This window comes from Rhincodon typus, chromosome 30 (assembly GCF_021869965.1).
Source record: "Rhincodon typus isolate 14 chromosome 30, sRhiTyp1.1, whole genome shotgun sequence".
Lineage (NCBI taxonomy): Eukaryota > Metazoa > Chordata > Chondrichthyes > Orectolobiformes > Rhincodontidae > Rhincodon > Rhincodon typus.
The window spans coordinates 28,078,871-28,092,161 of record NC_063361.1 but is presented as its reverse complement, the minus strand read 5'-3'; the positions used below and the strand labels follow the sequence as shown (position 1 = coordinate 28,092,161).

Here is a 13,291-nt window from a genome sequence, read left to right as displayed (position 1 = left end):
CATGTTGTAATTTCTATCTGCAGCTCTAGTCTAAAAGATGAAAGGTGTGTAATTGTAGTATTTATCACCCTTACCCCCACATATGAGGCAGATAGCACTCAGGAGCCCAGTCTCTGCGTCATCCATCTCCAATGGTAGCAGTTGATTGGCAAACGCAAAAACCAGATCAGTGAGGGGGCCGAAGCCTGCATTATGCATCTGTGTCCTGTTCAAGGTAAGGCCATCAGAAAAAGTCATGGTATCCTGGTCAGGGGTGTACCTGGTACAGATTCGCAGAATCTAAGAAAACAAAGAAACAATATGAATGCATGCCACTCAAGGGGTGGAATTCTGAAGAGTCAGGAAGACTCCACAGACTAAAATGAATGCAGAAACCCTGCTCCTGATTCCAACAGGTACAATTTTTGCCGTTAGGAGAAAGAAGTGTGATTCACATGAGAAAATACTGAATTCAGCAGGGTCACATGAACTTAGCTGTGTTCTGATGGATCCCAATTTAGCTACTGCAATCGGTTTAACCCACTATGTGGAAATCCCAAATTGATGGAACAGATATAAACGTGACTGAACAGTGGATAAGGTCTACATGGCTGTTTTACTACCGCATCTGGCAAGTTCTGGACCGACATCTCTCCAAAGGCTATTATTAAGTCATTATGAATGCTCGGCCAAGTTCCAAATGCTTGAAATACCTCAATGGAGGGGTTTCCTGAGTTCACAGATTGATTAACAGAGGCTATTAAAGGACTAGTTGCCTTTGGTGTAGGATCTGAATAGTTTTAATTTTTTTTTAACGAGAGATTAACCAGTTGAGCAGATTTGGAAGTTTTAAATGCATTTTATGACTTTTTTCATTATTCAGTGTGTATGTGTGAGAGCTTTATTCAATTGTGAAAAGTTTTTTTTGTTTCCATATAGTTATAGAGGTCTGTCCATGGTAGATATTGGACAACTGGCTTTGGAGGTAAAATGGAGGGTATGAGGGGTCATGGGATTCGGTGGTGGGCATGGGATAGCAATAAGTGAGTGAATGACCACTTGGGGGAGGAGGAGTGAATGAATTGACATTGAGCTGACATGGAAAGCTATGGGGTGGGTGGGGCAGGGGAGGTGAGGGGGTGCGAACAGTGAGGCATGGAGAGCCAAATAACTTCTATAAAAAGTGGGATAAAAGTTATAACAGACCCTTCCATGTGTGCCTACCGATGCTTTGGTTCCATAGCTAGTGGGTCTGACTTAACTCCCACCATCTCCCCAGGGGTGAAAGTTACACACTTGGGATACCTGTTACGGAGATGGGTAGCTTGAGTCAGGAAACAAAATCCGGTCTCAACTCTTCATTTTCATGATCAATTCATTGACAACAAATGGCACAGTCTGTTACGACACAATGACCAGCAGGATAAGTGTCTCTCAGGCTTATTGACATGTACGAATCATTATCTCAGTGCTAACAAAGACACCAATTCTTTACCAGCTCCAGCTTCACAAGTGCCTCTTGCTTTTCTTATAAGTTTGCACTCTTTAGAAGTGAGAAAAGAAACTGAATAATGAATGCTGCAATTGTTTGTTAAGCTACGAAGGGCATCGTAGCCAAAGTTAATCACCCGTTCTCCGTGTGCACTTTGCGGAATGGATCTTTGGATACCAATAAGAAGCATGGGCTTTAATTGATTTCTTTCAAGCCCAGTTACGAATTGTAGCATCCATAGTGCTATCCACTCATAGACACTTACCGCACATAATGAAGTCATTTAGTCCATTGTGTTCTTGCCAGTTAAAGGTCTGACTACAGTAATCTTATTTTACAGCTTTTGGCTCATAGTCCTTCACACTATGGCAAAGTAAATGAATATCTAAATACTGCTCAAATGTTTTGAGACTTTCTGGCTCAATCACCATTTCAATCAGTCAGTACTAGATTCTGAAATTCTCTAGGTGAAAAAGATCTGCCCTCAACTCCTCTCTTAGTCTTCTAGCCTTTACTATAAATCTATGGCCCCTGGTTACTGATCCCCTCACTAATGGAAAAAGTGCCTTTCTATCCACCCTACCCATGCCCCACACAATCATATGCACCTCCATCAGGTCCCCACCTGGGCTCAGGTCAGCCAAAGATAAACTCAACGTAGATTTAAACAAAATCTCCCAAAGGCAGTAAGGTTTGTTAACAGTCATAGATGAATGTCTCCTGTCTTCCTGTTGTAACACAATTCAAAGGAGACACAAGTAGCTGCCTGAAGCCACTTTGACCTTTTGGTATTAGACTGCTACAAATTCTCAGAGATGAGACTCTGTCACTGTTGACAGTGACTAGTGCCTGCAGTCTGTTAAAAGTGAAAGTTAGAAGAATTTTCTATTGTTGTATGCTTTTATATTAATGGTTTAAAAACTCTATTTGGTCCACCGTAACCTTTCTCTGTAACTGCTTCATACATATCGGCAAACCCTCACTTCTGTCACGCCATCTCACCTGGGTGAGGCTAAAGGAAGAGCTAGGCTTCCTGCGCAAAGGTGCAGTAAAATTGTACAGTATTCCTGCTCCAGTTTACTATCCAGCGATCATATGAGAAGCAGACCTCTGTTTAACTGCTCTGTCTCAGTGCCGTCAAACATTTGCTGACACAGACTGTCACAGGCACAAATGAAGAACTGTCAACTCCATGAAGGGCCATACAGGCTATGCCCATGCAACAATGCATCCATATCTTCTAGGGAGGAAAACAGAAATTTGTAGGAGATAAATGATAAAACTGAGATAAAGTACTCACTAAGATGTCTAGGCAGGCAGCTTTGAGGAGGGTGATTTGGTCAGCGATGGTTAGAGTGGTAAATCCAGGAAGGTGTTTGGCAAACTCGACAGTTTTGATAATGCATTTAGTCGAGAGTTCGCTGAACTTGTCCCAGAGATCAATATCTAATGTTACTCGCTGCTCAGCACTGTTGTTCTGCAAAGGAACAGAATGACATTAGAATAGCAGTGGAATTCTCCAACATAATCATAGAACTATACGATCATACAGTACAGAAGAGGTCATTCAGTCCATCAAGTTTGCACTGATAAAAACTGCACTAAATCTACACTAGTCCCACTTCCCAGCACTTGGCTATAACCCTGAATGTTGTGATATTTCAAGTGCTCACCCAAGTACTTTTTAAAGGTTTTGAGATTTCCAAAGTATCTGTAGTCTTGTTTCTTCACTTACAGCAAAATCAAAACTAGATATTTTAAGTATTCACATGAAACATACCCTTATTTTAGTTGTAATGAAAATGTTGTAGTTATTGTAGCATCCCTTTCATTCTGACAATAGGGTCAATAGACATGTACTGGATACTGAAATCAAGTTACATATTAATATGTTTTGCATCTATTTCCATCCTCCTATCCTGTGTTAATATTATTCCCTGTTCACTGCAGAATAAACAAACATGGAATTCTAATGTAAGACTGGTCCATTCACGTTCTTAATATGGATGACATTAAATTGTGAATGGCATTCATGTGATCTTAGGAAAATGCAGAAAATTGTTATTTTCTTCTGCAGCCATGCACTAGCTATTGAAACTGGTGGGAAATGGAGGGTTTTGAAAAAGTCAACATTCAGAAGTGTAGTTTTATTAGTTGGTTGGTTATCACAGAAAAAGAGGAACTCGCTTTTCAATAAGAGATAGGTCAGTGAAAGAGACTTGTTATTTTGGGTTATGACACAAAACACCAGTTTTCATTTGGATGCAGTTGGTGAAATGAAAATTATAACATTAAGTGAGCTGAAATGGGGAAAACAAAGTGGCATTCATCCTATGAATTAATGATATAGGGCTCACCAAAATGTGCCCATGGCCCCTTCTTATAAGGATGCAATTTTATAAACTTCTTGTTCCTGGCATATAGCTTCCCTGATGGAAACTCACATTGTAAATTATGAGACAAACTTTAGTAGACATCGTATAAATTACATTTATCAGAGTGTGCAGGTTACAACATACAGCCTGTAACAAGAACAGAAATGGCTGGAGAAACTCAGGTCTGGCAGCATCTGTGGAGAGAAAGCAAACTTAATGTTTCAAGTCCAGTGACCTTTCTTCAGGCCTATTGCCCTTCTCATTTTTATTACCAAAGTGTGTGACAAGTCCACAACTGATTCAAATTTTAATGAAGCTGCAGCTGCCAGTTTTAGAAAATGCCATTATTGATTCTTGGACCCAAGGTGAATGGGGATCATGTTTTTAGTTCATACACCTGTGTCTCTGAGGTTGAATTATGTTGTTTGTTTGTAATACATCCATTAGAAGGCTGCAGTCTATGAAGCTAGTCTAACATCTTCCTCATGACTCTGATTCACTCTTAAACTGTGAGGTACACAAACAGCTGACAGGACTCCAGCTTCTCTCCCATCCTCAATTACTACTGAGATACCTTATTTCAATGGGGTAGAAGTGATTTGGGGTTCAACATTCCTGGCACATGGAAGGGGGAATATCACCTCGGTTTCCTGCAGCTGATTCCTCTCTACTGATTCCTTGTTGGAAGTATCCATATGTGTATGTTGGGTGAGGATCACTTCAGTACAGCTGGAATTAAGAGTCTAATGATGACTGTGAATCCATTGTTGATTGTTGGAAAAATCCGTCTGGTTCACTAATGTCTTTTAGGGAAGGAAACTGCCATCCTTACCCAGTCTGGCCTACATGTGACTCCAGACCCACAGCAATGTTGTTGACTCTGAACTGCCCTCTGGGCAATTCGGGATGGGCAATAAATGCTGCCCCGTGAACGAACAAAACAAAAATTATAGCCACAATGATGGCAATTGCTTCATACCTCCAACAGGTGAAAGATTGTGGCACATTACTTTTCAGCAGTTGCATTGTAATTACCGTTTCTTTCGCTAAAAACTCTTCGCTGTCACTTCTGCATTTATACATGTGATCAAGGACAGAACAACCTTAATAGATGCCACATCATTTAAGGATCATTTTTAATGGAATGCTTCTTTCTGCTTGGCTTGGCAGTAACTGTGAGCAAGCAAGAAAATAAAGTGCTTAATGCAGCAGAGTTTCTCCCATGCATAAGACAGTGACCTTCACAAATGTCATCTTGGGATGACAGTCTAGGACAGGGGAATGGCACAGGCAGAAGAAAGAATCTAAGATACGCTCACTTGACAGAAAGGATTAAGAAAGAAAACAAATGGAGGCAGCTGCTACCAAAATATGAGACAATTATTGCGGTCGAAGCATAGAAGATTATTTTGAACTAACCTACCGTAGAACTCAGAACCTAGCATCCAGTTTCTGAGTTTCCTCCTTTTTTTTCCCCAAGGCTGAGACACCCTGGCTACAAACTCATCCATGAACACGATTAGAACAGGTCACTGGATGACTGCTTTCTTTCCTACCAATTCTTTCCCTGTCTAAGGCAATGCCTCTTTTGCTGAGATAAAGTTTCTCAGAACAGACATTCACTTTGCCACTTTTCATGTCTCAACTGAGAAAGTAAGTGGCAGCACATAACTTGAACGTGCAGAGAATCACAGTCTCAACCTGATGCTGATCCCGATGTCTCCTGACATTCACACAAACACTTTCCAACAGTGATTACTGAAGTGATTATTTTACTAAAACTGTCCTTTTGTGACTCAGAATCATACTTCATTTTATATTGTTCCTATGAGGCACTTTGGGACATTTTATTCTGTTAAATTTGTTGGTTTTAAAGTTCAACTCAAAAAGATATACATTCCAATGACACATTTACATGTAAGTTTCAACTTCAGACTTGTCTTCTAGGGAAAGGCATATGCTATCCAATATTGATTTTATTTCTTGTCTTATCAGTTCATTCACCTTTTACGAATGACATTTGCACTTCAATGGAGTATGGCACTAGCGACCTTCCATCTAGTATCTCATCTATGCCCCTCCTACCCATAAGTGAGCCGTCACAGTGAGTTTTGGCATGTCATTTAACTATTGGTATTCATTTTCTAGCAGGACTCATCTTATAATGCTGGAGTAGGAGCTTTTCCTGGCCTTAACTGAAAGAACTGCAAATGCTGTAAATCAGGAACAAAAGCAGAAATTGCTGGAAAAGCTCAGTAGGTCTGGCAGCATCTGTGAAGAAAGATCAGAGTTGACATTTCAGGTCCGGTGATCCTTTCTCAGAACTGCAGGAAGGGCCACTGGACTCGAAACGTTAACACTGATTTTTCTTCACAGATGCTGTCAGACCTGCTGAGCTTTTCCAGCAACTTCTGTTTTTGTTCCTTACTTTTCCTGACCTTCCTCCTCACTAATTCAGTGTGCTGTTATCCAACCTTTACCACTGCCGCATCTGAGATCAGTTACCCCAGCAAATATCAATGATCAAAATAAGAATTTCACAGGTTGCATGGCTCAAACAAGTTTTGAACAAATTTAGATCTATTTTAACATTCAGACTGTTAAGGCTGTATCAAAACGTTTTAACAATTAACAATTTATTAAATACTGCAATAATTATGAGAGTTAAAATTAATTTCAACTTCCTCAATTTCCCACTAGAATTGCATGGAAAATGGCTCTTGAGATTTCACTAGGGGCTTTTAATGTATGAATAATTAACACATTTTTCTGGCACCTCTGCCGGAGGAGACGTTAACTCATTTACTTTAAATTTACATGAAATGGGTTAGCATCACTGCTAAAATTGAGTAAGACCAGTTTTACAATACAGCATGTGCACATTATTACCCCATGGCATAATTTTTGAGGTGGTGAATTCTAAAGAGGCCAGGCAGCACATTGAGGCCCATCATGTTTACGCAGTGCCTAGTAAAACATTGACTGGCCTTCAGTTAGAGATCAGATCAGAACCTTGGCGCTATGAGGGAACCTCTTGTGAAAGTAAGAAAAATCCTATTACAGGGAACAAAGAATATCAATGCTTTGTTTGGACTGGCACTTTGGAGAGTTTAGAAACCACCATGATGTTCCAACATGCACCATTTAGTGGACTGTATGTGAAAGCTGAACTCATCATTTTTTCCAAAGAGCGTTGAAAAGATTTAATTCATGGCAGATCTTAGTGAGATCTGATGAATCCCTGCCTGTAACATATATTTAATGTTGATATTTAAAGCAAAAGGTTTCACAAGTTATTTCTGTAAACTGCCTATTATTGCTCAGTGCCTTCAAATGTCTATTGCACCAGTTAGAGTCTTCATATCTAATCAATGTTCTGGAGTAAACAATAGCTCTCACTGTGATCCTGCATTTCTGAACTGAAGCTTGCATTTGCACAGAGCGGTTTGTAGCTCTACTGGCCCAAAACAAATAAAAACCTGGAGTGCAACTTTACCCCAGTTTAATATTTGTAGACACAAAAATAGAAATTGCTGGAAAAGCGCAGCAGGTCTGGCAGCATCTGTGAAGAAAAATCAGAGTTAATGTTTTGGGTCCAGTGACCCTTCCTCAGAACTAGTATTTGTAGAGCTAATCTAAATGTATTTAATTTTACTGTACATATAAATTGGACACTGTGTATTTATTCAATACTCATAACCCTTTTTTACTGCCCTGCATTCCACCTTTCATCCACCAATTACCTCCCCTTCTTTCAAGCCACCAACACATTATGGTTCTATTGATGGTAGTCAGTCTCTAGTACCTCAGCCAAAGTAGCTATCATTCTCCCATTGCACGTGGAGCAGATGGCGGTGGTGGAGAGATGTCTTTTCTTGGATTTTTAAACAGTCAGAATGAGGCAGATGGGGGAAGCTTCGTAAACACCTTGTATAAACCACAAATCCCAGAGAAGAGGGTATCCAATCCCCGTTTTACAGAGAGGGTTGCAGCTCTGGTTCAACAATTTCAGGACCTGAGCACTTTCTTCCATGTCCTTTACCTACCTCCACACACCAGGCCGTGTGACGAGAGAGGCTGCTTTCACCACAGCCAACCTATTTTCACCCTGTAACAGTCCCCATTAGCAGCTTTTCTTTCTCCCCATCTCACCATTACCCATTTCTTTGTCTGTCCAACTCCATCTCCACCTATTGCTTCCTCCTTCCCTCCTCCCCCCAACACCCATCTTCAGTCTACACAATGGTTATTAATACTATTCTTACATTAATGTTTAATGCAAAATTTTTGTAGTACATTTAGCAATGGTATCTGGAATAGTTAGTGGAATATGCTTCTCACTGATACTTACAGTAGTGTATTTGCCAAGCTGACACAGAGCTGGGAAGGTTTCCTGATGGGCTTTGCGAACTTTCTCTATTAGATCCTCAGTCTCTGGTGTGATTGTGTAGCTTTCAGAACACTCCTGCTTGGGAGTGTCTTTCTTCTTCTTGTTCCTGTCATTTCGCACAGCTGGTAAGTGGCAGAAAAAGAAAGTTGTTGGTTAAGGATCCAGGATTTCACATTCAGGACTTACAACTCTTGACGGTATGTTAAAAATGTTGGTTACACTTTTGTTAGATTTTCCAAATTAATTTAGCTTTAGGACCCAGCAAATAAACTTGTAGTCCCCTATCCTACCTACCTCCCCAAGTGGTCTGTAATAGGGCAGCAATGTGATGTTCTGGGGTTAGAGCACAAACCCTAACTAGCTAACTTCAACAATGGAATGCTGAAGGACGCAATTTCAGGAGAAGCAGAAACAACAAAAATTGAAGGAAGATACATAAATAATAGAGTGCCAATTCAAGCATGAATTCAAAGACAGGTCAAGAGATGCTATGTACAAATGTAGATCATTGACACACTTGATTAAAGGCTTCCTACATTGGTAATGGGAGAATGGCATTTGATTAGAGACTCATGCCCAAAGATAAATGAAAATGGACAGAATTGTGGGATTCAAATTTGAAAGCACCAAACTTTTGACTTTTAGAAGCAGAAATCATTGGCAATACCCATGAACCATGAGTACCTTAACCCCACTTATCATTGGGGGTTTGCCATTATATTCATTGGAGCCTCAAGCATTGTACAGAGTCTTGTGTTTTGCTGCTTTAGGACCTATTTAATTTTAGGTCTGGGTGCTGAAACAGCGTCAGAGTTCGACATTCTCACACTGAAATATGCCCTTGGTGCCAGGGGTATCACGTAGATGCTGCTAAGGGCATATAGCTAAAGTAAAATAACAATTAATTCACAAGGCTGGTCTCTGGGAGGTAGTAGGGTGGTGAGCCTGGTTTGCTGGCTCCAAAACCTAATTATTATTTTAACTGAAAAACGACAGCCAGAATCCAAAGCTGTGCAGCACGATTCACAGAAGAATGAGCTCATTACGAAACTATTAGACTGCGCACATAATCACTCATGTCTACTGTGTGAATTCAATAACAGGGTAGGGAAAGGAAAAGAAAAAAAGAGCGCGGAAAATTTAGGGAGAGAAAATTGCAGCTGCACCATGTCGTCAATCATTGCGAAGATCAAATTAAATTGACCGATAACGAGCACAGCCTGATCTTATATCTTCAAGGGTATAAGTCTACAGAGAGATCTATCATCTTGTACTAATACGGTAATTCCTCTTAAGCAAATAACCTCTTTGCCATATCATTTTTTTTTGTTCCTCAGAGACAGTGTGTCACTAAGTCTGGGTATGTTTACATTTTAGCTGGCTTGTCTGGAGCTGAATTTTGCTAGCTGAATGTCCAAATCTTTAAAAGAGCATCTACCTTTGTTAAGACTGCATAAAAGGTAGAAGATACATACACTCCAGAGCTAAGGTTATTGTATTTCAGTAATATGGCAATTTAGAAGTGACAGGAACACATATGTCAAGAGACATCACCGGTGGTGCTTGTTTCAGATCCCTGAATGGAATATAAACTTACTCCATTCATTTGGAATAAACATGATCATGAACACTGAACCTGGATCCCAACCCTATCATATGAACATAACTCCAGACTCAACCTACTATTGTCCTAGTAACTTTCCTGCTGTATTATCACAGATAGGAGGACTCACAGCAATTTACTCTGGTAACACAGGTAGAATTTTTCTAAAAAAAAATCTGCATTGCACAGCTTGGCTATGTAATATTGTGTAAATAGTGTGTAGTAATAGATCATGCAAGAAAATATGATTGCATATTTTAGGGCATATGCCTCAGCAATTTATAAACTATAAACTATAAGCTCCATACCAGCCTCAAACAAGGCCTGCAGGATATGGTGATGTTGAAAATTCCCGAAGAAGGTGTTTACTGAAGTAATGAGCAGCCATTACAATGGAGAACACAAGTGGCATCCCAATTGGAAGAACTCAACATGGGAGGTCAGTCTATTGATCTGGACCTCAATTATACGTAAAATATGTAAGCTTTTTCACTTTCTAATAAAGGAGCGAATAGGCCATGTTCTTCAGTCGAAGGTTTTGACAGAAGATGGCTCCTGGCAGCCACCTGAATCAGTACATTCTACTTAGATGTGAATTCTCCGTGGTTAGCTGGACACCTAAAATGCTTCCTAGTGGTGCTGATGTTTTCTCAGTGAAATTGTGCGCTTCTCCAAAATTTGTCAGGATCCGCAAAGGTCATGAGTAAGTCTGCCCTGGTGTAACCCTGTTAGAGTGACAGCGCTTGGTTTTGATTACAGGTTACCAGGAAGATGTAAATTAACTAAAGTGCACCTATAGCAGACACATCTGCCTGCAACGAACAAAGGAACATGACAGCAAGGTATCAGCACACGCAGGCACAAATATCCATGCACTGGCATTAAAGTGCTTCTCAGGCAATACAACAAGAATCTTCTGAGTTGAGACACGATAAAAACAGATTACAACTAAGAACAATAACAGTCATGAACTTAGACAATGGGTGTTGCTACAATATTCAAATTTATACTTTCATAACTAGCCACATAAATGTCAGAAAATGTGCAACTGCAATATATACTTGAGAACAGGACTCCCAAGTGGCACCAGTGAGTGGTATAACTTACCAGTGTTCACCAGCATTGCATCCGAAGGCCACCAGCATAAAAACTGGAAGGTGAAAGTAACTAGGACATGTGGCCCTAAATATACATTCATACTTTCTTTCAAAATAATCAGTCAGAAAACCATCACAAAACCAGGTTCCACAAAACCGTTTTTTAAAAAAAAACTCATGATGTTGATATCATTCAGGAATGAAATCAAGTTCACCGTACAATTGTATAACTAGGGATCCCAAACAGGCAAACATTTAGACAGCACTGAGTTGTGTTGTTTGTTTGCCAAGTCTTTGTTGTGTTAGATGAATAACAAGCCATTCTTGATCATAAAATGCAGGATTTTGAGTCACTTTACATTGCTCCTGCTATTCATTTGACAGTGTCCTTAATATCCAGGTACAATCTTCAACAATCAGTGCCTTTTCCACAAAGATGGCCGCATTACAAAGAAACTCTTCTTCATTTGTTATAAAAATACTGGACATGGGGAAAATAGTTATTGACTAAAACTGAAAAAATGATTCAATCATGAAAGGAAAAAGCCTATTCACTTTTGGATCGGCAGATATCTATGCTCAGTACCCAAAGGCAGGAATATGGGGTGAGCAGTTGCAGGTAGGAAGGTACATGATGAAATCTCTGAGAATATGTTGGCAAATTAATCTCTTATTCTTTGATTAAGATCGGTAATTTATCAAAGCCACAACTTAGCCAGACAGAAGAAGCTGCAGGAGAGCACCAAAGGCAATCTGGCTTTTTTTTCCCCCTCTGATAACAGGGAACTATCATTGCCCTCTGATTGCATGTGCAGAATCTAGAGTTTAAAGTGTCAGGGAAATTGCAACCACAAAACTTTGCAATAGCTAATTATAGGTTAAAGCAGCACAATAAATGCCTTTGAAGGTTGAGCTGATAAAGCCAGTGTGATCATATCTGAGGCGCTCCAAATAGTCCCATGAGGAGTCTTGAGCCACAGTAGGTGTCATCCATGCCTCTGACTCAGAAGCTCTGGGGGTGATGGCCCTTGCCAGAAGGTGATAGCCAAAGAAGGTGCATTCATAAACTGTCCAAAAACATGGATGTGATTGCACCTCCAAATCCTCTCAATACATGCCAATAGTGTGCAGTAAGAATGGGAGAAATTCATGGTCAGTCCTGTAATGGCAAGAAAGCTCAAGCCTTTGCTATTACTGTCCATAGCTTCAGATAATAACATGCAAAAGAAAAGTGAACATGCAAAAGAAAAGTGCATGTTGCCACGGTAACTCAGGACTCCCAGACTGAACTGTAACACAATGCCACCAATTAGTATCAGCAACCCCCCAGGAGGGTACAAAGCAGAAAAACCCTTATTGCTGTCTGTGACTCCTATTGCAAAGTGTGAATACTAAGATAGGACAACAATAGTGCAATAAATAGTGCAACAATCCCCCAGGCTAAATAGCTATAAGTCTCGCTCGTTAGGCACATCAATATTGTCAAGGCACTCAGGAGGCTGGTCGCATCCATAGCTCTGTATCCTAGCAAGAATCATGTAGAAATAATGCCAAAAATTGGGGAGAAGCACATTGAGAGGTGGCAGGGACAGCAAACATTTTCACGGGCAATTACCTCCCTTGTGCTGAAATGCAGCAAAACGCAAATTATATTTCTGTAATGGCCGAACGGTCACTAATGTCTAATGGAGTAGGCAGTAACAATCAGTAATTATCCCTAAAATTAGAATTATTTTTGCCAGTAACTGCAAATACTGAATAATAATAAAATCGTATAACAGTCCTAAAATGATATTTGCATCTAAACCAAACATTGACAGGTTACTAAACTGAGATGTAATTGAAGCCACTGTTTGTTCAATTAGACAAAACATCCTCACTTATGTAATGCAATACTTGTTACTTACAACTAACTCAAGATAATGCAAACCTACTTAAAGACAAACTGTCCACATCTTCCAGATGGCGTTACACAAATTGCATCTGTGGAGATGCTTTTCCTCATGGGCAGCTTTCTTGTACCTTACCTAAATGTTCATATGTTCCTGTTTGGGCAGCAAAGAGGAATCTAGAAATTGAACTTTGGTTCTTCTTGTCTATGCAGCTCATATATGCATTTCCTTAGCCATCCAAGAAGCAACCCATTTTCATCAAGCATAGCTACCAGGGGCAGCTTGTTATGGGCATCAGACAAATCTATCCACAGAATTAAAAAAGGTTTTTTTTGGGTGGGGGCGAGGGGAAAACCCTGCAAAAGAAACCATGCAAAGCAGCATCAGAAAGAGGAAACCTTACGTAGATCATTAAATCAACATGCAGAAACCATAGCACTGTCTCTTTTTGCATTATGGTTTC

At 40.0% G+C, this 13,291-nt stretch overlaps 1 protein-coding gene across 4 annotated transcripts in view; it reads right to left on the bottom strand.

Moving 5' to 3' along the window:
- The window catches only part of raraa (retinoic acid receptor, alpha a), a 348,546-nt gene that overhangs the window by 19,578 nt on the left and 315,677 nt on the right, over positions 1-13,291 (bottom strand). For all 4 annotated transcript variants that reach the window (XM_048614479.1, XM_048614478.1, XM_048614481.1 and 1 more), the window contains 3 exons: positions 8,198-8,358; positions 2,772-2,948; positions 75-279 (listed from right to left, as the gene is read on the bottom strand). In XM_048614479.1, coding sequence (XP_048470436.1) covers positions 75-279; positions 2,772-2,948; positions 8,198-8,358 — 543 coding nt within the window. The remainder of the gene's footprint in view (positions 1-74; positions 280-2,771; positions 2,949-8,197; positions 8,359-13,291) is intronic.